Here is a 27,860-nt window from a genome sequence, read left to right on the forward strand (position 1 = left end):
GGAAACCCAGCTTTTAAAAACAATTATGGAGAAAATTCCCAGGAGAGAACCGGGTTCCCTTTGTTGCTCTGCAGGAGTGAAAACGCACACAAGTCTGGCTGCACCACAGGGGGGAATTATTAAAAGGAGAGGGGGAAAGCCATCAGGAAAACACACTCTTATTGTTCCCAGGACCCTAGTTGACAGCATATCGATGCACGGGTTTGGAACCAGAAGCCTGAGCTGCAACTGCCTGAGCTAGGATTGCGCAACAGGGGAATGTCAACTCATCCCTCTGCTGAGGAGCAAGGGGAGGGGGACCTTCAACATGTGCTTGCCAGAGGGTTTTGCTGACACTCAGGCTCAAAAAAGAACTAGCAGGAGAAAACGTTCAGCATTTCAGTGAGGGAAGGTGACTACAAGAGCTGCTAGCTTGACTTACTCATGTCTGGGGATTTCATCGTCAGAGATGTCAAGAGGAACAAGACCGCATTTGGGTTTCCATCAAGCACAGCCTACGTTTATCATTTTCAACCAAAAGCATTTTAGTGCGATGCTCATATGAAACAGAGCTTCAAGAGGGGAAGAAAAATACTCATTTAATACAAAAAATATGCTGCTTGTTGTTGGTAGATAAATTGAAGGCTGCCAGATGGGTTCTGCAGAATTTTTTGCATCCACTTTTTACTTCTGTTGTGAGGCCAGCCACAAAAAAAAATGTCAGCTCCCAGAGTATATTTAAAGAATGTAATGGTGAGGAAAACATCTCCCATGAGTAACTAGAGCGTTGCTGCTGTGACACAATGAGTCTGATAGCCATAACGCACAGTCTACAGGCGTGCATCCCAGCACTGATGTTAGGAAGTTACAGAATTAGGGATGCAGTTAGTGCATTAGCTGAGCTAAGATTGCTACCCTTGTGGTGGAGGGTCGCCTCAAATGACTATGTTTACAAATCTATTCATGCCCGGACGTGTTGTCTCCCCAAAGGGTGTTACCCTGCCTAAACTTGGGGTAAACAAGTTAAGGGGGACAAAGGCGCACAATAGCACTGGTGCCTTCGAGTCTGGGCTGCCTGCTTGGAGGTTGAAGTCAACTCGTTATGTAAGCTCACGTACCTAGGGTGGGGAATCCACCTGAGCCTTCTCCATATTTGGGGGTACCAGACCCCCCAGACTTCACCTTATTTGGTATGTTTTGGCCTGTTGCCAAGCCCTCACTGGACAGAATTGTGGCCAAGGACCATCAATCTCAGAATCAAAACTCATAAAAGGGACAACTCAGTGTCCCTGCTATCTCGCACGTCGCTCCTCTATCCTGCCACCCTCCTCCACCTGCTGCTCCTAGCCGCTTCCAGCCGCTTTTGGGGACCACCACTGCTGCATGACTCCAGCCCACGGCACCAGCCCAGGGAACTGACCAAGGCTCTCCCGGCCAGCTGCTGCTCCAGCCGCCGTTCCCAGCTTGGCTGTGCCCGTGGGAGCTCCAGACAGCGCGCCCCAATAACCCCTGAGCTAAGCTATTCAAACCCACGATATTTGGGACCATCAAAACTGACTCATGGTATCACAGTATCACCAAGGTTGGAAGAGACCTCACAGATCATCAAGTCCAACCCTTTACCACAGAGCTCAAGGCTAGACCATGGCACCAAGTGCCACGTCCAATCCTGCCTTGAACTGCCCCAGGGACGGTGACTCCACCACCTCCCCAGGCAGCCCATTCCAGTGCCAATGACTCTCTCAGTGAAGAACTTTCTCCTCACCTCCAGCCGAAATTTCCCCTGGCGCAGCCTGAAGCTGTGTCCTCTCGTTCTGGCGCTGGCCACCTGAGAGAAGAGAGCAACCTCCTCCTGGCCACAACCTCCCCTCAGGTAGTTGTAGACAGCAATGAGATCACCCCTGAGCCTCCTCTTCTCCAGGCTAACCAATCCCAGCTCTCTCAGCCTCTCCTCATAGGGCTGTGCTCAAGGCCTCTCACCAGCCTCGTCGCCCTTCTCTGGACACGCTCAAGCATCTCAGTGTGCTTCCTAAACTGGGGGGCCCAGACTCCAGCCAGTGAGTAAGTGAGCAAACTCAATCTAAGCCAGCATAAACCTTCAAATTTTACCAGTGGCACTTTCATTCCAAAGACTCTCTTCCTAAATCCTTTCAAATCTCTGCTAAATTCCCTATTTGCTGTACATAGACATTCTGTAATATAATCTCGGAAACGCATACAAAGAACTTGTGTGGGGTAGCTGTAAATAAGTTTGGGGAAGGGGGAATTCCTTGTGTATATAATATTAAATTATTTAAACCCTTTTAAAATTCAGCCTCATATTTCAGTCCCCCAAAACCCAGATGAACCCCTTCACAACAACCCTGCCCAGGAGCTCCTCTCCAGCACAGAGGCAACATCATTTCAAACCAACCCATCACCCACAGGTAACATTTAGCTCTTTGTTTACCATGTCTCCCTTCTGTCCAGGATGACCCTGCAAAAGAAAGAAAACATGCATCACCTTCAGCCACTGCAGGCTCTAGAAGATGTTGCCTTAACCTTTTAAAGCTTAATGGCATTCAGCAATGTGAAATGCAAAGTCCTGTGCCTAGATCAGGGCAATCCTCAATATCGGTATCGGCTGTGGGATGATGAAATTGAGAGCAGCCCTGAAGAAAAGGACCTGAGGGTACTGGTGAATGAGAAGCTAGACATGAGCCAGCAATAGGAACTTGTAGTCCTGAAGGCCAATGGTATCCTGGGCTGCATCAACAAGAAATATGGCCAGCAGGTTGAGAGAGCTGATTCTGCCCCTCTGGGGAGACCCCACCTGAAGTATTGTGTCCTGTTCTGGGGCCACAACACAAGAGGGGTTCAATGGAAGACCACAAAGACAATCCGAGGGCTGGAGCACCTCTTCTGTGAGGACAGACTGAGTGAATTTGGCCTGTTCAGCCTGGAGAAGAAAAGGCTCCAGGGAGACCTTTTAGCTGCATTTCAGTATCTGAAGGTGACCTACAGGAAGGCTGGGGTAGGACTATTTTGAAGGGCCCTGTAGTGACAGCACAAGGGGCAGTGGTTTGGAACTGGAGCAGGGTGGATTTAGACTAGATGTTCTTCACATGAGGGGTAGAATATTGGGATGTGATGGAAGCCCTGACCCTGAAGACATTGAAAATCAGACTTGATGTGGCTCTGGACAACCTGATGTAGTTAGAATCTCCCTGCTCACTGCAAGGGGGATGAACAAGATGACCTTTGAGGACCTCTTCCAACCTGAAGCAATACTGTGAATCCTCTTTAACATCTTCATAGATGATCTGGATGAGGGCATCGAGTCAGTCATCAGCAAGTTTGCAGATGACACTAAGCTGGGGGCAGATGTGACTGAGCTGGAGGGCAGAAGGGCTCTGCAGCGGGACCTTGACCGCCTGCACAGATGGGCAGAGGCCAATGGGATGGGGTTCAATAGCTCAAAGTGCAGGGTGCTGCACTTTGGCCACAACAACTCCATGCAGAGATACAGGCTGGGGTCGGAGTGGCTGGAGAGCAGCCAGACAGAGAGGGATCTGGGGGTACTGATTGATACCTGCCTGAACATGAGCCAGCAGTGTGCCCAGGTGGCCAAGAGAGCCAGTGGCATCCTGGCCTGTATCAGGAGTGGTGTGGTCAGCAGGAGCAGGGAGGTCATTCTGCCCCTGTACTCTGCACTGGTCAGACCACACCTCGAGTACTGCGTTCAGTTCTGGGCCCCCCAGTTTAGGAAGGACACTGAGATGCTTGAGCGTGTCCAGAGAAGGGCGACGAGGCTGGTGAGAGGCCTCGAGCACAAGCCCTACGAGGAGAGGCTTAGGGAGCTGGGGTTGTTTAGCCTGGAGAAGAGGAGGCTCAGGGGTGACCTTATTGCTGTCTACAACTACCTGAAGGGTGGTTGTGGCCAGGAGGAGGTTGCTCTCTTCTCTCAGGTGGCCAGCTCCAGAACAAGAGGACACAGCCTCAGGCTGCGCCAGGGGAAATTTCGGCTCGAGGTGAGGAGAAAGTTCTTCACTGAGAGAGTCATTAGGCACTGGAATGGGCTGCCTGGGGAGGTGGTGGAGTCGTCGTCCCTGGGGCAGTTCAAGTCAAGGTTGGATGTGGCACTTGGTGCCATGGTCTAGCCTTGGGCACTGTGGTAAAGGGTTGGACTGGATGATCTGTGAGGTCTCTTCCAACCTTGGTGATACTGTGTGATACTGTGTGTGATACTGTGTGAATCTGTAAACCTCTTTACTCCCTGCCTCAGGAGCTGCCTGCAGGTACTGTACTAAGTCAGGAGAGGTGCAACACTGCACATGTGGACCATACTCACATACCTCAAAGGGCTCTGCTCCCTGCTTCTGAAAATGCTGAGACTCTAACTTTGGGGTCTGAATATGGGGTGCAAGGACTCTGCAAGGGATGGATGTAAGACAAGCCCTCTTGAGCTGCAGAGCAGCTTCAGCTGAGCACAGTGCACTGCACCTTGATGGGCCTCACTTGTGTGTCCCCAGAGAGATAAAAGAGTGGATGAGAGGGAGTGATGCCCCTCATGGCAAATACAGGTCTCACTGCAGGAACTTAGGTACCAGAAGTACATGCTACAAGCTCCTTCTTCTCTACAGTACAGCTAGGGAACCTGGCTAGGTGGCTGCTGGGGCTTATATCAGTTGCATTTATAGGGAAGTAGCTACACCGGTGCCTAGCTCTGAAGGACAGGAGGAATGCAGGTCTCTCACTGCTCTGAGGACAGCATGAAGATCTTTAGGGTCCTTTCCTCTTCTACTGCAACTCTTTGCAGCAGAGCAGTGAAGAGAAAGAAGCTGTAGGGGTGACTTCAAATGAAGTTGTTGGCTGTCTAGGGCAGAGGACTGATGCCTCGGGGACCTGCTCTGTCCATCTGCTTCAGGATAGAAGCTCCTGCTCAGGCTTTCCTTGCAGCATCCAGGCTGCTGCTCTTCTGAAGTGTGATTTCATAGATTTGCCTAGAAAGGAAGCAGCCACACTCTGCCTTCTCTAATCTCCTGACTCCTGCATCTCCCCTAAGGCATCTGCAGTATCCTCCTGCTAGCCAACCTTCTAATGTTCTTTTAATCCATCTGTGTGCATGACCATTGCAAAATAATCCCCTTAAAAACACACTGTGTAACACCCGGGTTGGCAGGACAGTGGCACCCAGCAGGAGGCAGGGCAGAAAGCCTGCTTTGCTTACCGGTTTGCCGTCCAAGCCAATAGGGCCCTGAAATAAAAACAGTGGAATGATGAGAAGTGTTTTCAGTGGGGTGTCTGTCCATCTGCCCCAGGAGGATGGCAGGGAGTAGGGAAAAGGTACAGAGGTGATGTGATTCTCTCTGCCCTCTTGCCAAATCTCTGGTCCTCCAGGGACTGTGACCCATTTTGGGAAAAAGGAAGGGGGGGAGAGGAGGAGAAAAAAAGGGGGGGAGGAGGAAAAAGGAGGGGAGAGGAGGAAAAAGGAGGAGGGGAAGGGAAAAAGAAAGATTAATGGACAATATGCCAAAAAACTCTCAGGATTTTTCATTTTTTCAGCATGCTGCAAGCTAGTTGAGGAGCATCAATTCTCTCAAGACTGATTTAAAAGGCAGCCACTTCGGAGGGATGAGGAACTTTTGCAAATGACAGAACAATCACAGTGTCCCAGGAAGAGGTGACATGCAGCTCAGCAGCGGGCTGATGGTACCACTTGATGAGAAACAGGCTTTGCTGAGTGCTGTCCCAACCGGCACTCTCTCATGAGCTGGGCTGATTTGGTTTCTGCTTCTCAAAAAAGCCAAACACAATGAAGGAGCTCAGCCCAGGGGCTGCTCACAGCCTCCCATTTAGCAAAGGGCAGAGGCATGGAGCCTGGTCAAATGGTTTGGAGGCTGCCAATTCCTCCCATTTTCCAGGTGTGAGAGTCTCCCCTGCAGACCTGCTCTGGCACATTGCATGTCCTGGAGCAGCAGTTGAGCTGCATGGCAGAAGCAGGGCTGTGGTGGGTGTTTGTGTTTGCCTTAGGCTCCCTACTCGTCCAGGATAAATGCACAGGAGTCAATAGCAACGGTTTGAGCTCTCCAGCAGCAGCCTCAATGCTTCAAAGGGCATTGCCAGCAGCTGTAGGACTGAAACGAAATTTGCTTTGTCCTCTCCTGGGCTTGTTTTTCCATTCTTTTGTCCATCTGTAACAGCGTTGGAGAAAACTCTCCCCTCGTGCTTTTTGACCTTTGCCTTTGGGTGCTCAGCCTAGCTGGGTCCCCTGCAGACCTGCATCACATAGGTTTGGATCACAGGTACTTGCTGCTGTTGCAGTATCACAGAAAGGCTCCATTCAGGTTGGAATTTCATCGACTTAGGGGTTATTTGTTTGGGGGATGATTTTTAAGGGTTGCTTTCATAAACTGAACAGGTCTGGCTTCAACTATGTTATTTTAACACTTGTTTTGTTAGGGTTTTGAGGGGGTTAAAATTCATTTCCTTTCAGCATTTTGTGGTTTGGGTTTGGCAGGTTGGGGTTTTTGTTGTTGTTGTTATTGTATTTTTAATTGGTTGTTTTTTCGTTTCCCTAAGTATCATTTGAAAGGGGAAAAAAATAAAAAAGGAAGAAAACAAATAACTTTTTTTCCTGTGATATCAGATCAGGTCCTTGGTTTCAGACAAATGATGAGACACAGCGACACTCATAAGGCTTCCCAGTAACATTACACACCCGTACCTCATAAATTAGCAGTTACACTTACCGGGAATCCAGGAAAACCTCTTGTTCCAGGCTGTCCCTGGGAAGGATGAAACAGAGACAGCAGTTTAGAGGAATTGAAATGGATTTTGATAGAGCCTAAGTCCTCTCTACAGAGCTTTTCCTGCAGCCTCTGCTCATTTATCCTGTGGCTCTCTGAAGAGTTACCCAAGATTGTGTTCTCCTCCAAGGGGAACAGTGTCTTGGGAAGGAGGCGAAATCTCTCATCCCCACTTCAATTTGTAGAGGGCCAAGAAAACGCTGGAGCAGGGCCAGTTTGGACTGCAAACAGCTTCCTTGAAGTTTCTACATTAATTAAATGGGTGTCCCTAGCCCATACACCAGGCTTTTGGAGTATATTCCAGAGGCTGAGCTCATTTTATGGCAATTCTTGCTGCCATAAACTGGAGGCGTTTAATGCAGGGTGCTGCTCTGTGCAAGACAAACCGTACAGGTCACTGGTGACTAAATACAGCCATCCCTCTTCTCCTCCTCCTCCTCTCCTAAAATCTCATGTCCCAGTACATTCATTTCCCTCACAAATAATTCTGGAGAAGAGCTGATTTTTCCCCCCCCCTGTTGTTTTGTAATCGTGTATGTGTGTCCCCAAGAGCTAAGAGGAAAAGCAGAATGAGGTAGTATGATGAGAGGAACACAAGCACCAAGACCTTTAGCACTGGCTACCAGTTTGGGATCAGGTACAGCAAACACTGGCTTGGGATGTGTTTGACAGCTTCTTCACCACCTGTTTAAAAACACTGTGAAAAACATGAACATGTCCTGGCTGTTAACTTTCCATAGTTCTTGAGTTTCTGGGAGCTGTGACATTCCAGGTCACAGTTTCTCTAGATCTGTGGCTATCCAGTAAAAATAGAATTGTGCTATCATAGAACTGCTTTGGTTGAAAAGCCCTTTAAGATCAAGTTCAGCCATCAACCTGACACCACCATGGCCATTAAATCATGTCCTGAAGTGCCATGTCCACACAGTTCTTGAACTTCCCCAAGGACAGTGATGCCACCTGTTCAGGGACAATGACTCCACCTGGAACAGGGCAGCCTGTTCCAATGTCTTTTGGGAAATAAATTGTTCCTAATCTCCAACCCAAACCTCCCCTGGCACATTTTCTGACCATTTCATCTTGTTCCATCACTTAATACTAGGACATCACTTAAGGATTTCCTTTTTTAGTCTAAATTTCCCCAAAAATGTGTGAAACAAATCAGGAAGCAATATGAACCAGACTGCAGCAGATTTGGAAGCAGACCCATGTAGATGGAAACATCAGGATGAGGTAAATCCTGTACCATGCTCACTAAGTGACTGCTGTAGCACCTTGCCTTGTCCAAAAGCTGAGCTATGATGTTGAAAAACAAAAACAACAACATATTTCTTAGGTGTCCTTATGCTTCATTATGGGAAAATGTTCTCTTAAGCAATCTGAGATACCATGGTGGACTCCTTGAGTCCGTCAGGAGTTTCCTAGGAAAGAGCTGGGTATAAACAAATGACTGCTGCTGGAAGGAAAACACATGGGTGCATCTTTGCCTTAACCCATGTGGTTCTGAGGGAAGGGAATGAAGGGGATGCAGCTGCTGAGCTGCAAGGCTGAGGATTGCCACAATGATAACCCCATGGGAGAGAGCTGAGAGCCACATTGGCAGAGACAACCACCAAGTTACATCTCCTCCATCACCCCTCTGTTTGGAGACAGAGTCGACAAAGGTTTACTCCTTCAGAGGATGGGGACCAATAACCTCTTTTCAGAGTTTAAGGGATGCCTCTACCACAAAATACCTCATGTCATACTGAATAGTTCTGGTTTTGTAGACAGTACTAGCAGGACCTAATCACATATGCACTGTTTTCTCAGTTCAGCAAAGCTGAACTTGGTCAGCTTTGCTTTGCATAAAACCACCTGGTCCTGTTGGCCAGGGACCAGACGAGAAGATAAGTTATAAATTAAAGGGCCTGTGAGCCTCTGGTTTCAGAAAAGGCAAGAATCAAGAAGAGCCTAGCCACAATTCATTAATTTTGTTTCCCTGCTGGATGCCTCCGTGGACATGAAGTGCTAAAAAAAGAATTAGGGAGAAAAACCTGGAAACAGTGAAGTTTGGCTTCCTCTGTAGACTACAAACCGCTGCCTCTTTCTCCTTGGAGGACAGCAGAGTGATTTGCATGGTATGGGGCCAAAACAACAGTTCAGCAGCGAGCGAGTCCAAGAGACTGTTTTTGTTGGGTGACTGTTTTTCCTTGTCTTCTTTAAAAAAAAAAAAAATGTTGATCCTATGAAGTATGTAATCCCAGGAGCTGCCAAATCATGGAGACCGTCTGTTTCTGCCACTATCGGCGCACTGTCCCGCTCTGGCCAGAAGTGAAGCAGCTCTCTGAGCTTGAGTGAAAACTTTAACGTCCAAACAGAAATCTGGAAACTATTTGTCATCCCACGTCTGCCCGAGTGGCCCCTTGGCCAGGGTTTCCGTGTTTGTCTTCAGTGCTCAGCCAGTCCTGTGGAGAGGGACCTGGGGGTCCTGGTGGATAACAAGTTAACCGTGGCACAGCAATGTGCCCTTGTGGCCAAGAAGGCCAATAGGATCCTGGAGTGTATTAGGAAGAGTGTGTCCAGCAGATCAAGAAAGGTTCTCCTCCCTCTCTACTCTGCCCTGCTGAGACCCCATCTTGAGTACATTGTTCAGTTTTGGGCTCCCCAGTTTAAGAGGGACAGGGAGCTGCTGGAGAGGGTCCAGTGGAAGGCTACAAGGACGATGAGGGGACTGGAGGGCACTGCCTGATGAGGAGAGGCCAAGAGAGTCAGGACTTTTTTAGACTGGAAAAGGGGAGACTTAGAGAGGATCTGATAAATGTTTATAAACACCTGAGGGCTGTCCAGGAAGGGGGGGGACGACACAGGATCTTCTTACTTGCTCCCTAGGATAGGACAAGGAACAAGGGGTGTAAATTGCAGCAACAGAGGTTCTGCCTCAACACAAGGGGGAACTTCTTTACTGTAAGGGTCATAGAGCACTGGAACAAGCTCCCCAGAAAGGTTGTGGGGTCTCCTTCTCTGGAGACTTTCAAGGCCTGTCTGGATGTGTTCCTCTGTGCTCTGTGTTACATAGTATTGTCCTGCTCCAGCATGGGGGTTGGACTCGATGATCTCTTTGTGCCCTTCCAAGCCCTAACATCTTATGATCCTGTGATCCTTTTGACCTATAACCAGCTCCCTGGGAAACTGGATCATCCTCACAGTAGGCTTTGGGGGTGAGAAGTTGTGGAATCGTGCCAAACCTGGCACCTCAGGGCTTTGATGGGTATAGGAAAAAGCCTTTTTTAAATATCATTTACCAGTCAGGTTTTCTGCTGCTCTGGAGATGCCACCTGCCCTTTGTTTTTCTGAACATCAGCAACGGCAGTGAAGTGAAGCATCAAGACCAAAGTGGACATTAAAAATTGCCCTGCAAGCCAGGCATTGTCTTTTCAGAAAACAATCATGCTCATCTCTGTTTGCAGGACCTACAGTGACAGGGTCTGACAGCTTTCCTCTTCAACTACTACATCCACGCTCTCCAGAAGGCTGAGCACTACAGCTTGTCAGAAACAGCAAAAGTGATAGGGCATTTACTCTCCAAAATCTGCTGTTTGTGGAGCAGGGTGGTCTCGCTGAGAGCTTAGCAAGGAGAGACCTGCCAGCCCTTCCTCCTCACCTGGTCACATGGCCAGAGACCATCTGCTAGGTATAAAACACTTAGGGACATCCATTTGTGTCCTGGGCTTTGGTTCTGTCGCTTCTCAAACACGGGCGTGCTGGGCAGGTGGGCCTGGGAACAGGCAAAGCTGTTTCTGATTAGAAACACTTATCATGGAGCTTTTGGGAAGTTAATTGGAAAGCCAGATGTAGCCAAGTGTTCGCAGCACCCAGGTCTCTCTCACTTGACCTCTGCTGTGAAACAAAAGTTGCCGGCTGCCCATCCTCTCTGCAGGTCAAGGATGGTGCTCTTCACAGGTTAATCAAAATCGGAAGTGCCCACAGGGAGGGAGAGAATTGAATCTCTGGGCCTTTTTCATGGAAATCTCCAGCGAAGCCTGTGCAAGGATGGAGTGGAGAGGACAGGCTGCGTCCACACAAAAGCAGAGGCTTGATGGCTGAACCACAGTGCAATAAACAGCCGGCGTTTATGCAACATAAAAGCACCAACCCTTCACCTCGGTCTTTCTGTATGACCCTATCCTTGCAAAAAGCTTTGTCTGGCTGATTTGTTGCACCCTTGCAGAGATGTTCTTGCTGGAAGATGGTGCAGAATCCTTCCTCGCCTCCCCAACCAGCTGAGGAGAATTCCAGACACCAGTAACTGTGCTGCCCAAGAGTTTCCAATGTTTGGTGTCCTTGATGAGGACGTCCAAACAACTCAAACTACCCAGCTTTGTTGGTTCTTCAGTGACTGCCTTAACTCTGATCCTGCTCTTATGCAAAATCAGTGGGCTCGTTTGAGCCTAGCTGGGATGTTTTGGGGAGAAGAATTACATTATGGGCAGTGAAAAGGAAACAATGGTGATGCCTACTTCACTCATAGGCCTGCTGAGATGTATACGAACAAGAACATAAACATAGATAACAGAGTCTGTCTCTGGGGCTGCATGAACCTCTCTCTCTAACCTAACTTGCTGCCTAACTAATCCATCTGCTTCCTAACCTCCCTGGCCAACCCTCCAAACTCACTTTAAGCATAAGGCAAAGTCTAGGGTAAGGTAGAGGGGTGGGGGAAAGGTGGAAGGGCGGTTGGAAGCCCCTCCTGGGGACTCAGGTTTCTGGGAGGGCTGTTGTGTTTCTGTATTACCTTTTTAACTTGTATATTTCTGCCTACAGCTGTATAGATTGTAAATATTTGCTTGTATACTTTAAACATAAAGCTTCATTCAATTTCCAGATTCGGCTGAGTCTAGGTGATTTTCACACGGGGGGGGGGGGGGGTGCAGCTAACACCCAAACCATCACAACCAGGGAGTTTGTCCTTTGCTAGATCAGCCAGGCAGAGGGTGTATTTACTCCAGAAGTGGTAGAAGCTCCATTGCAAGAAGGAAAAACGTTTCTTCCTTTTAAATTCAGGAATATGGTTGTCTTGCAAGGGAAGGCTTCCCACTTGTCCTGAAGTATGAGCTGTAATTTCATTATATATAGTCTACAATAGCAGTACAAACCCAAGCCTGGCCCAGCATGTGAACCACATTATACAGGGTTTTTTGCTCTCTTCAGCTAATGCTGTGTCCTAGCATCCCTCCTAATTCTTTCCTCTGTATCTTGCCCACATCCTGCATCAGGCAAAAATAGAGAGAAAAGCCACATACGGGTGGACCACGAGGCCCGATGATAGACATGCCTGCTTCTCCTGGAGCACCCTGCAGAGACACAAGGGAGAGGAAAAAGAGTGAGAAAAGGAGAGGAAAATACAAAGACGATTATGTTCCCATTAAGACTGAGGCTAAATGAGGGTGCTCAAGGTGTGAGACCTTCAGGGCTTATGGGGCAGCTGCCATTCTGGCCTCTCCCAGTTCTTGCCTCACATTCTGGGAGAAAAGAAGTTTGGAGCTACTCAGACGTGCTGGAAAATGGAAGCTGCACAGCAAGGAAAACTATAAACATGTTAAACACTTTCTGGCAAAATAGCCCCATTACAAGTGTGAAAGATGGCCTGAAAGTCTTGCTGTTACTTTTCTGTGAGTCCAGGAGGACTGTCCTGCAGAAGAAAGGGAAGGAGGAGGGATGTGTTGGGCTCTAGGGAAAAGTGAGCTGTGGGCAGCTCACTGTTTGCCTCCAGTAATGCCTCACTTCTATGCTTTTCAAACTCATCTGGGACACGGGTGCAAACAGCAAAGTCCTTGCTAGGAAAGAAAACAGCTGCCTCCCCAGCTCCTAGCCACCCACGACGCGTGATGGCCAGGACACGTCCCTGTCTTTGGAAAACATGGTGTGTTCTTGAGAGGCAGCTTCAGAAGCGCCATGGGCTGGGCAGATTTGGGATGCTATAAACCAAGCAGCTTGTGAGCAAACAGAGCTCCCTGCAAAACACAGCTGAGGCCTGCCAAGGAACTAGGATTCTCACAGAGGGTTTGGGGAAGTGTGGGCAATTAGGAGTGATTTTTCCCCTTGTTTGTATCTGCTGTCCCTTTACATTGAAAGCTTTGGCCAGAGAGAAATGCAAGGACACACAGAGAGAAAAGGAGGATGGCTTCAAGTCTTGCTAGAAGACTCAATGAGCAAGCAGTAACTTGAAAGCAAGGAAGGAGAATCTCTACCCTACCTTGACCTTCTTTGTTGTGTTTTCCTCTGTATCTCCTATGAGGAAGCTTAAATGGGCCTGGTATGGCAGTGCATAGCTGATAGCCCTCTCAGATGAACATTGATCCCTTTCCCACACGTTGTTATTCTGTTCCTCACATCCTGAACACCTCTGTTTTCCTGCTCTCATGAGAGGGAGGTATTCACAGCTCACGATGTCAAAATGTGGACACCTCAAGACCTGAGGGCCAGGAATAGGATGCCTTACAGACACTTCTTTGCAGGTGCAAAACACCAATCAGCTGCATGGCAAAGAGTTTGAGGAATAGTGTCCCACAGACCATCAGTTTTCCTTAGGAGGAAAAGGTCCCACCACATCAGAAATAGGCATGTGCCATACTATTTTTTTCCTTGATATGGCTTGCACCAGGAACTAGTCTAATCTGGGAGGTGGAGTGGAACTGAAGATTGATTAGGGCAAACAGAGCTGCTAGTGAGGAAGAAACTTGATGATTAAAACCCTGGAAGCTTCAGTGAAAACCCTGTGTGTGCCTGTTGGTTCCTGTGGTCATAAACAAGGAACAATGTCTTTGGAGGTGGAAGAGCCTAGAAAGAATACAAGAGGTAAACTTGCACTGTTGGAGAAATGGTGGGGAAAGCCCAAAGCTGGTTGTAGAAGCCCATGACTGTGACCAAGGAGCTTGGGCTGGCCCTAGAGGAGGACAGTTGGGGGTGCTATGGGCTACAGGAATCTGACTCACCTTCTCTCCGGGTTGCCCTTTTAGTCCCTGGGTCAGTGGCACCCATCACAGCCACATGCAAGAGGGTGCAAGGAGGAAGAGAGGAAGAGAGAGAGAAAGAGAGAGAGAGAGAGAGAGAGAGAGAAACACAGTTGTCAGCAGCAAGGGCATGCTATCCCATATCCCAACCCAAAACCTTTGCTATGGGGCTGAGATGAGTTGGGCAGTCTCAGCTCCTGTCCCAGCCCTCTTCCTCACTCTAGGACACCTGAGCAAAAGCAGCTCTAAAATACAATGCTCAGCATCTTTGCTCAGGGTACAGTTATTTGGAAAGGGCAGCTGCCAGTGGCAGGTAGGGGTACATATTAGCAAGGCCACATTTAGCAAGCCCAGTTGGCACACGAGGTGGCAGCAGGAGGTACCCAACCAAGGGGATGCTGAACCAGAGGAGAACCTCAGCAATATGGTAGAGTGGACAGAAACAGCCCCCTGATATGTATGTGGTTTGCAGGGCTAGCCACCCTGCTGCACAAGGAATGCCCCTCAGGTGTGAGGCTCAGGAAGGGTGGCTTTGCTCATGCTGGTACCCACCAAAGATCATCCCAAAAGCCCCCCACAAAATCTTGAGGGATGGAAGAGGATGGGGAGGACACGACGCATAGAAGAGGTTTTGACTTACCGGCCTTCCAGGGATCCCCATGGCACCTTTGTCTCCCTGGCAATTAAGGCAAAAACAAAAGCAATTGGAAACTGGCCAAAAGCAAGGTTATGAAACAGCACAAATGAGCCATGCCACACACACAGCTTCATGATATGGTACAAGAGTCCAGGGATTTTGAGGGAGGGAAACAGCAAGTTAGAGAGAGGGGAAATCGTGTTTGTGTGTGCCCAAAGCTGCCTTAAGAACACGTGTAAGCCACGGGCTCACTGGTGCACACGACAGCCCAGCACATCTCACAACAGAAATCACACGTGGTGACTTAGGCAGTGAAAGAAGGGCAGGACTTTTCAACTTAACAAAGCATAATCCCAGTTTCCAACACTTCATGAAATGCAGATCCTGGGAATAGTCTTCTTGCAGTAGCCAACTCTCACATTTCCCCTCCCCCCCTCTTTCTTTACCAAAGTCATCTGAGTGTTAGACATTTATTTATAGAGTTATCACTTTAAAACAGGATTCTCTTAGACTTGAAAATGCAGCCCTGTCCAGAAGCAAGAGAAAAATGTGGGAAAACAAGCTAACACAGGAAAAAGCATGTCTGGAAGAAGACATACAAGCAGCTGTGTTCAGTGTCCTCTACCCCTTTGAGAGACTTCCCAGTGCATTGTCAGGGTGTGAACGATGCTAACAGTGGCTTGGGGAATGGCTGTGGGTCAGGCAACACTGAACAGAGCCTTGTAAAGACTTGAACACAAGGCTGGTGGCCGTTTACCTACAAGGCAGTTTTCTGCTTCTCACAGTTAAATTTAACAACCACCAAAAGAACCCAACCCAAACCAAAACAACCACCTAAAGCCAAACCAAAATCAACCTTCTCTTCATTCCTCATTGCCAAAACTGAGGGCTATATAGCTTTGGAAGCCAGCAGGATCTTTGATGATTATGGCTTCAGTGGTCATGCAGATTTCTCTCTGTGCTTTGCAAAATGACATGGTGATAATAATCTCTCAGTTCTGTTTCCAACAACGTTTGGGGTTTCATGATGTAAAGCTGAGTCTCCCCACCCATGGGTGCCTATGTCTGTAGAGCTAAACCTGGTTTTCTGGTTTCTGCAGCTGGAGACACTAGTCCCATTGGTGGCACCTGTTTTTGCCTTTCTCCATGCTTAGCATGGAGACATAGAACCACAGAATCAGTCAGGGTTGGAAGGGACCACAAGGATCATCTAGTTCCACCCCCCCTGCCATGAGCAGGGCCACAACATCATCCAGCCTGGCCTTAAACACCTCCAGCCATGGGGTCTCAACCACCTCCCTGGGCAACCCATTCCAGCCTCTCACCACTCTCATGATCAGCAACTTCCTCCTCACATCCACTCTGAATCTCCCCACCTCCAGCTTTGCTGCATTCCTCCTACTCCTGTCATTCCTTGAGAGCCTAAAAAGACCCTCCTCAGCTTTTTGGAGGCCCCCTTCATATACTGGAAGGCCACAAGAAGGTCACCTCACAGCCTCCTCTTCTGCAGACTCAACAGCTCCAACTCTCAGTCTGTCTTCACAGCAGAGCTGCTCCAGCCCTCTGAGCATCCTCCTGGCCCTTCTCTGGACACGCTCCAGCACATCCACATCCCTCTTGTAATGGAGGCTCCAGAACTGGATGCAGTACTCCAGGTGGGGTCTCAACAAAGTGGAGTAGAGGGGGAGAATCACCTCCTTGGCCCTGCTGGCCACACTTCTCCTGATGCAGCCCAGGCTCTGCTTGGCTTTCTGGGCTGCAAGTGCACACTGCTGGCTCCTCTTGAGCTTCTGGTCCAGCAGCACCCCCAAGTCCCTCTCCTCAGGGCTGCTCTGCAGCCACTCACTGCCCAGCCTGCATTTGTGTTTGTGTGAATGCAGTCTGAGGGGAATGCATTTAACTGTATTTGGTTTACCCAAGTATTCACAGAGGTTCCTTTGGCTGTGCATCCCAGATTCAGACATTGTGGCCTGGCATCAATCCATTACCTGGTGAGAGTTTATCCACTTCCCTCTGTGGAGCTGGGGAGCTCTTTGGTATTGAGGGCATTCTCTTCCATGAAGCACAAGTTTTGCCAAATTGAAAAGCACCAAATGCTTTGAAAAAACATCCCTTGAAGATGGATGAAATGCTGAACAGCTGCTTGACTTTAGAAGCTGTAGATGATACACGATGGGAAACTGCTTTCTTCTAGGCTGGTTCTCAGTCCTGCTAATACTTGACTATCTCTGTCAAAACTCCCACTGTCAGCATTTTGCTCTGGGATTACTTTGTGGCTGCTGGGGAACATAATGCTGAGTCTTCCTTTGCTTTTAGTCCATTAAATGTTGCTTTCCACAGGCTGATCTCCCTCATGGTTTGCGGTGAAAGCTGATTTTGTTTCTCCTGGCTCTGCTGCCGCTGGTGCCCAAGGAGGAAGAGCCTGAGGTCGGGGCTGAGCTGTGTCAGGTCTCCAGTGAGTACCTGATGTCAGACTGGTACATGACGGCACTGTGTCTGGTATGCGACTGCACAGCCTTGCAGCCCTCCAAGCAGCAATAGCCAAGGGGTAGCTCCCAGCAGGACAGCAAATACGTGCCAGATGTTTGTAAGGAAAGGTTGGCTGTGACAGGGAAAGAGCACTCATGGGTGGATGATACCATGTAAGTTGGTTGCAGAGTCATGTAAAACTCCCTGCAGCCCCCACATCAGAGCCAGAAGAGCACGAAAGGCAACAAGCAGCCTCTGTCCTGAGTCAAGAGGAGAACCAGCAGCACAGTTTGCATTTCATTCATGCCTGTTATGGCTGTTGTAGTCTTCAGATGAGCAGCAGCCCGGGAAGCAGGGAGCCATTACCAGGAAAGCATGCAGTTGTAACCTCAGAACACACGCTCCTTCCTCACTTGTGGTAGGTACTATTACTATAGACTTGTCCCAGAGTGATTTAGGCCTTTTAGAGCCTGCTGCAATTAGCAAGGATACTGCCCACTGCTCCTCTTCAACCAGACTCTCAAGCTGACAAAAGCACCTTCAGAAGTAGCACGCTTCCCACACACAGAAGGGTTCACAAGGATTACGTTACCCTTAAGCATGGTCCTACAGAGCTCCTGTGGTCCCTACTCTATTACAAGCCATGTCCTGTTTGAAATATGCTACTCCACATCAGGTTTGCTATGAGAGATCACTACCTTCTCCCAGCTTCCAAACCCTGGAGGCCAGCTGATGAAAGTAGTGCCAGACAGAGAGCACTAGGGAACAAAAGAGAAAGAAAGGAGTATATACTGGGAGCCCTGGTCTTCCTGTAAGGCCCTGAAACAGAATACACAGAGACAGCGGGCATTAGCTTCAAACTCTGAAGGGAGGGCTTCATAAAGAGACAAGATCACATGTAAAGGTTTAGGAATCAGAGTGGTTAAAAACCCCTCCACAGCTCCTTGACCAACAGCTCTGATTGCTTCGGTTTCCTAATCTCTCGTTTGTGAAGTTTCCTCTCCTTTCGGCACAGCTCTACCCACAGCTCTGAAGGTATCTGCAAGTCCACGGAGAATGAGCTAATTACAGGGCTCTGACTTTCTTCCTTCATTTCCATCTGCTAAATATTATTTTTTCATGTATGGAATTGCTGCAGTTGCCACAGAAATGTTGCATGTTCAAAAAGGGGGCAGAAAATGTCCGTGAGAGGATCTTTGCCTTCGGATGTGGTCCAGACGGCGAAAGAGTCCTGGAACTTCAGGACTATTGCAAGATTTCATCATTTCCTTCCTTCCTTTGCCCCTTGTAGTCCCAATCTCTCCAAATTTCTTGCATGACTGCGGGTTGCCCTTGCCTTCACCAAAGTCTTGATTGACTTAAACAGTGACATTGGGAGCATCTGTTGGACAAGAAGAGAGCACGAAGGCCCTTTTTGCTGATGGAGTGTTGCATTACCCTGACATGCATCTCTATGAGATTTCTCCTCATCAGTCTAGACTACGAGCAGGACTCAGTGTGTTTATAATGTATCTTTCTGGCTGTTCCCACACTGAAGTGAACACCAACACCAGGGGCCCAGCCTTGCTACCCAGCGTGTTGCTATCTGCATGCTGGAAAAAAAGGGGCTTGGACTAGATGACCTCCAGAGGTCACTTCCAACCTCTATCATTCTGTGATTCTATGAGAGGTGTAAGCTCAACAGCACTACCCAGAAAGATATGTATGGCAACCAGTAAGGCAGGAGCCCAGGTCTGTTGCTCATAAACTTTAGCTTCCACAAGGTTTTAATCAGGAGAAATATGGGGGGGGAGGGGGAATATTTCCTATGGTGACATGAAGGCCTGAAGTTTTGCTCATGGTGACTGAGCTGGTCTCACTCACCAGCTGATCAGAAACACCAGAGATGCTGAATGAGAGGAAGGTGCTGTTAGCCCAAGACAAATTCCACTTTGGCTAACAACGCACGGTCTGCTCGACTTCCTCTTGCTATTTCCATTGGCTGTTGCATTCCTCATGGCCTTTCCTGAAAGTCTGCATGTGGAGACAGGTTCAGGGGTCGCAACAAGCTGGGATATGGTAGCATGTACCGTCAGCACTTCTCTGGTGGTCCCATGCATTTCTGCCAGGCTTCAATCTTTCATTACCATATTAAGTTTCTAACCCTTACTGCTGCAGAGAAAAGCACAGAGTGTGTGTCTTCCTCAGTCTGCAAAGGCACAGACTGCTCTCTGGGAGATGTCTGTGTTAACCTATTCATATCTCTCTAATTTCTTATGGCAATAACAGAAATGCCAACACCAACACCAGTTTCATGCTCTCCCCATCCCTTTAGCATCAACATTAGCCTGCCTAGCATTCCATTTACAACCCCTTCCAGAGCATGATTTTCCTCCCAGTAACCCAAAGCTAACGCTGAAATGCATTCAGTTCAGCAGCCAGTCCTGAAAGCCCCTGGGATAAGCTATCGCAGAAGGTTTGTGTGGATCAGGGCTTCCAGATGTAAAATGCTTTCAGACCTTTTGGCCTGAAAGGTGCAACTTTTTGGAAGATTGTTGTTATTAGTTGGGGCTGCACTCGTATATCTGGGGGGAGTGCAGTCGATAGCATTTCAACTTGATGAAAGGGGAAAACAGGTCGTGCAGCCACTACTTCTCCTCAGAACGTCATCTGCAAACTGTTTAAGACATTTTTGCGTGAACAGACAAAAGATGACTACCGTATGTTTGACTTCTCATGTTCCTCCACAGAAACCCTGCATAGGGACTCTATTGTAAGCGAATAGAAACCATTTCCTCTACGAGGACCCTGCTAGAGACAATATAGCGTTTCTCTATGATCCTGAGAGATGTCGATACATGGCCTCATTCCTCACATCGCTGCTTCTGGTTCACTGTGGGTCTCTTAGTAGCTGTAAGGAAACTTCTGCAATAACCCAGGTCTTTTCCTGAAGCCGAAATTGTCTGCGCTGAGGTTTTGCATTAGCTAACATTTGAAAAGGAAGCTGTCAACACAATTTTTCCTCTGGAATTGATAGCTGTGCAGCTCTACTTGAAGGCCCAGTGGTTCAGCAAGCCTGGGTGAGTAGCAGGGAATGAGTTCCTATAGCTCAGCTCCCACCATGTGTTTGTGATCTGCTTTTCCTTTTTTCACAAACACGTCTTGTTCAGCATGTGGCATCTGATGCATGTGAAGCACAAGCAGCCAATTCCCCAGGGCTGTGTGGGCCCAACTGGCAACACACAGATATCTGCGCCCCTCTGTTTGCCAGCTCCCCATCCTTGCGCTCCCCTCTCACACCCTTGGAAGCTGTGGAGCAGCCAAGAGCAATCCCACCCCAATAAAGGTCCTGAGCACCCATAGTACTTGCTGTTTGGGAGATCCCAGGGTGCCAGGATTGCAAAGGTGGCCACCACAGCAGACACCACAGACAGGAGACTTCACTAGTTCATGCCCTGCTAACTCTGTGTCAACAGCGTCTAAAAACCATAGAGATTTGGTACTCACAGGTGGACCTGAAAGAGAGAACAACAAACAATAATTAATTAGTTTAATGCAATAAATCCTAACAAGACCATCTTTTGGGGTTGACCCTGATGCTGTTCCCATCTGCTGATGCACTTCCATCAACCCTCTACTCGTTAATTAAGGTATCCTCACAATTAGCAGCACTGCTTACATCACCATGACTGCAGCCTGGTGTTGGAAAGGGTCTGTGAGTCAGGCTCTTGATAGCGTTATGCTCATTTCCAGCCTTTTGGCACACAGGTGTCCTCTCCATGACCATGACAGTGTTGAGTATAGGGAACTTGTTACTTCTATGACTCCCCCTCAAGTCTTGCCCACTCCTTGGGCTTGAGAAAGTTGAATCTGAGGAGGCAAGAGCCCCTTTTTTGCTGGAATGCCCACACATTTTCCACCACCAATGGTGACCTTGTAAAGCCTTCAAGAGGTTAATGAGGAAACTACAGCAATTAAACACATCAGGTACCTTTCTCTTTAGCACTAGCTGATTTTCTCCTTTTCTTATACCTCTGTTCCCATAGGAGCCAATCTTTCATCTTGGAAGATATTCCCCAAAATCCCCTGGCTTGTCTTTTATTTTGGAAAGCTTTTTTTGAGCCTACCAGTGTGGAGCACTGCATTTCCCTCATACGAAACCATTGTACGGGGCTTAAACAGCACATTTCTTTCATCAGTTCCCAGAAAATTCCTCAAAACCCTGACAGATACTCTGTGTGTGTGTCAAAAGAAACCCCTGGATTCACTATTTTGTGGTTTCCTCTCTGTGGGAGAAGCAAGACACACCATACAACTGTCAGGGGCTTCTACATTTTCCATACTTTATAGAACTTCTATTTTTTTCTTTATTTTTTTGTCTAATTTTTTTTTCCCCTTTCTTCACATAAGGTGCCAAGAAGTAAGGCTAAGCAGTAAGGCTAAGCAGTATAACAGGCGAGCTGACAGATAACAGGCAGCAACCTCTTCTCTGCACGGGAGGCGGATGTCAGGGTGAGCACCTGCAGAATACGTCGTCATCCTGAAAATGCCCCTGGCTCAAAGTCCGTGAAAGAAACTGGAGACTTTGGATGAACAAACATTTTCCACACTGGAAATCTCTCACTTAGCCTGATTCCTTCATACTGGGGACTAGGGCAAATGGTTTGGCTATCAAGCTTTGGTGACCTTGGATTGCACTGCTGATTGCCAGTCTAAGCCTTTTGCTTGGCTTTCACAGTATCACAGTATCACCAAGGTTGGAAGAGACCTCACAGATCATCAAGTCCAACCCTTTACCACAGAGCTCAAGGCTAGACCATGGCACCAAGTGCCACGTCCAATCCTGCCTTGAACAGCTCCAGGGACGGCGACTCCACCACCTCCCCGGGCAGCCCATTCCAGTGTCCAATGACTCTCTCAGTGAAGAACTTTCTCCTCACCTCAAGCCTAAATTTTCCCTGGCGTAGCTTGAGGCTGTGTCCTCTCGTTCTGGTGCTGGCCACCTGAGAGAAGAGAGCAACCTCCTCCTGGCCACAACCTCCCCTCAGGTAGTTGTAGACAGCAATAAGGTCACCCCTGAGCCTCCTCTTCTCCAGGCTAAACAATCTCCCTCAGCCTCTCCTCATAGGGCTGTGCTCAAGGCCTCTCACCAGCCTCATTGCCCTTCTCTGGACACGCTCAAGCATCTCAATGTCCCTCCTAAACTGGGGGGCCCAGAACTGAACACAGGACTCAAGGTGTGGTCTAAGCAGTGCAGAGTACAGGGGCAGAATGACCTCCCTGCTCCTGCTGACCACACCATTCCTGATGCAGGCCAGGATGCCACTGGCTCTCTTGGCCACCTGGGCACACTGCTGGCTCCTGTTCAGGCAGGTATCGATCAGCACCCCCAGATCCCTCTCTGTTTGGCTGCTCTCCAGCCACTCCGACCCCAGCCTGTGGTTGATCAAAAGAGGTTACCTACAAATGGTACATTCTGGTTAAAATACAAAAAATATAGCACCTTCATGGTGACCCACAGAGCTAAGGCAAACATTCACAGCCAGAAGGCTCACCCACTCAAAACAACTCCACCTGTACTTAAGACAGCAGCTCAGTGGGGACCCAGATTTGGTTGGTTTGGCAATTGCCCATGGTCACTGTTGTTGCTGAGGTCGCTTTCCTACCTGGCATGCCAAATCTAAACAACAAAAGGTTTTCTGATCAGAAAGTTCAATTTGGAGGCCAAGGTCAGACTCAGATTCAGGAATCCTAATTTATGCCAGACTGGGAGGGAGAAAAAAAACAAAAGACAACAGAGAGTTTTCTGAATCTGGCTTGGATGACAATAAAGTTCTGTGAGAGAACTGTTTTGGAGAGATTCTCTTTCAGAGTGAGTGCCCTGTCACAAGGTCAATGATTATAGCTTGCCAATACACGGACTTTATTTCCATTAGCAACACTATAGACCCTTAGTAACCCATCCACCCTTCTGCGTGGGTTTGGGGTACTCATAGACTGCACAAATCAAACCATTTAAGCTATTGTTGAAATAAAAGCTTAAAGGCAAGCAGATCTTGAGCCATCCCTGCCCTCCTGGACCAAACACAACCAGACATCAGTACAGCCTGTAACAGAACTGCAGTACTGCTGAGAGAAAACATAAGCTTTTGTTTGCTCCAGAAGCTACGTCCACACAGCAGAGTAAATCAGTGATGCTGGCAGCTCTGGGCCCATCAGACCGTGCACCCCCACGCGGATCAAAGTCAGGAGGCATAGTGGAGGCCCATCTTTGCTATATTCCCTCTATAAAATTAATGGTTGTGTGAAGGGGGAGGCTGCACTGTCTTGCATAAACACACATCAGGGAGCTGCAGAGACACAGTTTTGGCTGTAATAAGTCAATTGGTAGAGACCATCCAGTGACTGGGCTTTAAGTGCTGGGACCATTCATGTAACCCAGAGAGAATTGGAGCCCTCAGACATAGTCACTTCTAAAAGCTACATCATCTTGCACAGGCTGGAGGAGGAAAGATGTCCCAGGGACACTAGGGATAGAGAAGGTGCTGCTGGATAAGCCTCTGTAAAGCAGCAGGGGTTTTACCGAGTGTAATAATGCTTCAGTAAAGTGGATTTGCCATGTTCTGCCACCGTGATTAGCGAGAAGGCAAAGCAGAGCTTCTAAAGAGGCTCGGTCTTTAGTACAACAGGGAGTAATTTAACGCACGTTAGAGGAAGGAGCAGGCAAACCAGAGAGGGGATCCTTGAGCATCTGCTCAAACCACCAGCAGCTGAGCTGATCCAGCCTGGCCTGGGCAGCACTGGCCGTGCTGTGTGCAGCACACTAGGCTTGCTCTTGGCCAGGGGTCTGGCAGAGCTGCATGGGCTTGGTCAGGGATGCTGGCAACTTTACAAGCCGAGAGAACAAGGTGACCATGCTGCACAGGACCCTTTGTGAAAGCAGTATGGAGTGCGACAGTCACCACAACAACAGCGTACGTTGTCCCTATGCAACCTCGACAGCCACAAGTACAAACCACACCTGTAGGGGTTCCTCCTCTCCCATGTTTACAGGAAGCTCTTTTGGGATGAGACAGAAGTTGTGTTACTCAGGAGACGAGCTAGATCCCCTTTCCATAAACAGCCAGCAGAAAAAGGACAAGTCAACAGAGCAGGGATCAAAGCTACCACGAGCATTTCAAAGCCCATTTTACAGCTAAGCCCAGCCAGTTGACAGACCCAGAGCTCTCAGACCACCAGATTCCTTGGCCTTCTACAAAACAGGGAGCCCACATTTGTAATTAGCACCTCCAGATCCTGCGTGTTTGGAACCTGATCTCTGCAGGACCAGATTGATGCCGGCGCTGGCATGCTGGCTGCAGCACGGCCATCCGCCCACGACGGGCAGCTCAGGAAGCATCTCTCCTTGCCGGCGTCTCGCTGACAGGCACTGGAGGGCTGCAAACGACTGCAAGCACTGTTTATCCAGCTGTGGGCCTTGTCGAGCAGCGGGGGACAGAGGAGAGGACAGAGCAAACGTGTTGGGAGTGCACAAGTGGGAGGAAGCAGTGCCCTCCCGCAACGAGGAGACCTCCAGAGCACTTTTGAAAATGGACATTGGGAAAACAAAGAATTCTTGAGGGGGTACCCAGGGTCCCTCCAAACATACGGCTCCTGGAAATGAGCACCATGCACATTGTCCCTTCTCAGCTCTTCTGGCTTTTATGCAGACAGAAACTATCCCTCAAGAATAGGGGGAATGGAATGAAGCTGGAGATGGGTAGGTTCAGACTAGATGTGAGGAGGAAGTTCTTCACCATGAGAGTGGAATGGGTTGCCCACGGAGGTGGTTGAGGCCCCATGGCTGGAGATGTTTAAAACCAGGCTGGATGAGGCTGCGGCCAGGCTGATGTAGGGTAGGATGTCCATGCCCATGTCAGGGAGGCTGGAGCTAGATGATCCATGGACTAATGGTCCCTTTCAACCCTGACTGATTCTGTGATTCTAATCTCTGCTTTTTCTGTGGCCCAGGTGAGCAGTCATGATCTGCAGACAGGATGAATCCACCTGATTGCACACATAGAGGGGATTTGTCTGTGATGAGAACACCAGGGCCATAGCACAAAGTTCTCTGCTCGTTTTTCCTTCCTTGTGCCCTATCCAACCAGTGGCTGTAAACCAAAACTTCAATGACCCTTTCTCTGTCACCCACACAAAGAGATAAGAAGCTACCCTCTGTGCTATAGCCTCTTTGAGCTCGGAAGAGAAGATGCTTAGTTTTGTAAGAGGGTCATATTTATCCTGATGTGGAAAGCCCCATATCCCAGGATACCACCTCTTAAAAGCTGGACAGCATTAGAGCAGGGCGCTGTGATGCGAGACCTTCTGCTGATGACAGAGATCTCCAGCTTCAGAGATAGCAATGCTCTCTGGGATGATGGGATCATTGAAACAATTCTATCCATTTAAGGCAATTTCCTAACATCTGGAAAAGTGTCCCTTCTTAAAAGGCTCTCAAATGCTGTTGCTTAATGATTTTTTTTCCCTCTATTTTCTTGGATTCTGGCAGTCCAGTGTCCACAACGTGGGTGACTTCCAGTCTGCTCCACATGCTCACATATTGAGACAATCTTTTCCCCCTGCTCTATAGCATATACAAGATTAAGAGGATAGAGAGGGAACATAAAGATGTTATTGTTGCTTCCTTGGGTCATCCTCACTACATGCTCCAGCAGAAGGAGAGATGTAAACATGTAATCCATCCCTGTGAGGAAATCCAGCTATTTCACAAACCCAGAAGGCAGCCTTAGCAAGTTAGAGAGATACAGTTACTTCCTGACATTCAGGACTATGTTAATTGACAACAAGATAGCTGTGGCCAGGCAATTAGTTATGAAATGATGATTAAAATGTCAGGAGCCTGAGCATGACCTTACCCAGGGTGGCAGAGATCCCCTCGTCCAAGGCCCCATGGGCATTCAGTGCAGCATAATCCTGCTTATAGCAGACAGACCCCAGTTGGATACATAGAATCATAAAATCAGTCAGGGTTGGAAGGGACCACAAGGATCATCTAGTTCCAACCATCCTGCCATGGGCAGGGATCACCCTACCCTAGAGCAGGCTGGTCAGAGCCTCATCCAGCCAGGCCTTAAACACCTCCAGGGATGGAGCCTAGGCAGCATGTTTGGCCTTTTTTTTTTTTTTTTGAAGACTGGCCATGCTGCAGTTTTCACACTCCAGATCCAGGGTACTCAGAGTCTTTTAAAGACAGTTTCCCTACCTCCATCAGGGAAAGAAATAATTGTATGAGAGGAGCTGGAGGGAGTGTTAACTCAGAGAGCTGTGAATGAAAAGACAAAATGCCAAATACCTTGCCATAATTCAATATTAGTAATTGAAAAGAAAATGAAAAAGAAATCTTAATAATAATATTTTAAAAAATAATTAATTGTGATCACCCTTCAGAAATTTTGCTTCAGGTGTTGTCAGCAACAGGAGACAGTTGGAGCTTATAGCTCCCTACAGAGGACACAAGCCCCTTGCAAAGGCCCCTCCATCCCCAGAACGTCCCTCTCTCAGCTACACCCTTGCAGAGCAGCAAGAGGTTCTTCAAAGGACGGCAGGGCAGAAATGTTGGACAGCAAAAGGGCTATCAGGATTTCACTGCTAAAAAATGTCACCAACGCCGAGCTGAGGCACCAGGTTATGCCAGTCACTCAAGCTCGCCTCTGAAATCAAACCCATGACATCACTGAGAGTCGGCACTTAATATCAGCAGCTGTTGAGGATAAAAATCACTGCTCAGGCACTTTGAGCATCCTAGTGCACCACCATCACCAGATTCTGCTAAGGAGAAGGCCTCAAGCACAGCACCAAAAGGAAAAGTCCATGGAAAGTCAAGCCCAAAGTAAACAACAAGGTGGAGCCTAAAAGAAACCTGACCATAGAATCACAGAAACACTCTAGTTGGAAAAGACCCCCAGGATTACCAAGACCAGCTGATATTCCTACTCTACAAGATTCACCCTAAACCGTATCCCCAGGGACCACATCCAAACGACTTTTAAACACATCCAGGATTGGTGACTCAACCACCTCCCTGGACAGCCCATTCCAATGCCTGACCACAATTTTTCTTCTAATGTCCAGTCTAAACCTATCCTAAATTATTAAGTTCTCCTGGTCTTTCCACATGTAGATTCTCTTAATCAAGATTTGCTTATCCCTAGTCTCTGATTACTTCAGCTGAGTCAGAGGAACATCTCAGAATCCCAGAATGCCAGGCTGGAAAGGCCTCCGAGGATTATTTTCTCCAAGCTTTCTAGATGACAGTGGAGTGGAAATAAACTGGTCCAGCACCCTGTCAAGCTGAGTCTTCCAACTGCCCAATGTCAGGGAATCCACTGCTTCTCTTGGGAGATGATTGCAATCTCTTCCACATCACAAAGTGCTGGCCATTCTGCTACCAGTGAGGCAGCTAAACTCCTTTCCTTCTGCAGAAGTGGCCTGTCCTCAGTACTTCTTTTCTCAAGTGAGACATATTCCTCCTCTGAGGGATGCCAGCTAGGCTAGCTGGGCACTCGGAGCACCCGAGTGCACTACCATCACCAGACTCTGCCAAGGGAGGTTGTAGCCAGGTGGGGGTTGGTCTCTTCTGCCAGGCAAGCAATAGAACAAAAGGACACAGTCTCAAGTTGTGCCAGGGGAAGTATAGGCTGGATGTTAGGAGGAAGTTCTTCTCAGAGAGAGTAATTGGCATTGCAATGGGCTGCCCAGGGAGGTGGTGGAGTCACCATCCCTGGAGGTGTTCAAGAAAAGCCTGGATGAGGCATTTAGTGCCATGGTCTAGATAACTGGCCAGGGCTGGGCGCTAGGTTGGACTGGATGATCATGGAGGTCTCTTCCAACCTGGTTGGTTCTATGATTCCATTCTATGATAGGAAGCCATACCCAAAGCAAACAATAACATGAAGCCTAACAGAAACCTGACAATGATTAAGCAGCAGTCTCAAAAATAAAAGAGAGAGTCTGATA

At 48.4% G+C, this 27,860-nt stretch overlaps 1 protein-coding gene across 1 annotated transcript in view; it reads right to left on the reverse strand.

Annotated features, from left to right (window-relative positions):
• Positions 1 to 17,678, reverse strand: part of COL13A1 (collagen type XIII alpha 1 chain) — a 78,545-nt gene extending 60,867 nt beyond the window's left edge. Inside the window, exons 1-7 of the mRNA XM_064145077.1 lie at positions 17,658 to 17,678; positions 14,400 to 14,435; positions 13,742 to 13,768; positions 12,050 to 12,100; positions 6,711 to 6,746; positions 5,189 to 5,215; positions 2,429 to 2,455 (exon numbers count right to left, since the gene is read on the reverse strand). Of these exons, the coding sequence (XP_064001147.1) occupies positions 2,429 to 2,455; positions 5,189 to 5,215; positions 6,711 to 6,746; positions 12,050 to 12,100; positions 13,742 to 13,768; positions 14,400 to 14,420 (189 nt within the window). The 5' untranslated portion in view covers positions 14,421 to 14,435; positions 17,658 to 17,678. The remainder of the gene's footprint in view (positions 1 to 2,428; positions 2,456 to 5,188; positions 5,216 to 6,710; positions 6,747 to 12,049; positions 12,101 to 13,741; positions 13,769 to 14,399; positions 14,436 to 17,657) is intronic.
• Between the last annotated feature and the right edge of the window lie 10,182 nt (positions 17,679 to 27,860).

Source organism: Pogoniulus pusillus, chromosome 6 (genome assembly GCF_015220805.1).
Source record: "Pogoniulus pusillus isolate bPogPus1 chromosome 6, bPogPus1.pri, whole genome shotgun sequence".
Lineage (NCBI taxonomy): Eukaryota > Metazoa > Chordata > Aves > Piciformes > Lybiidae > Pogoniulus > Pogoniulus pusillus.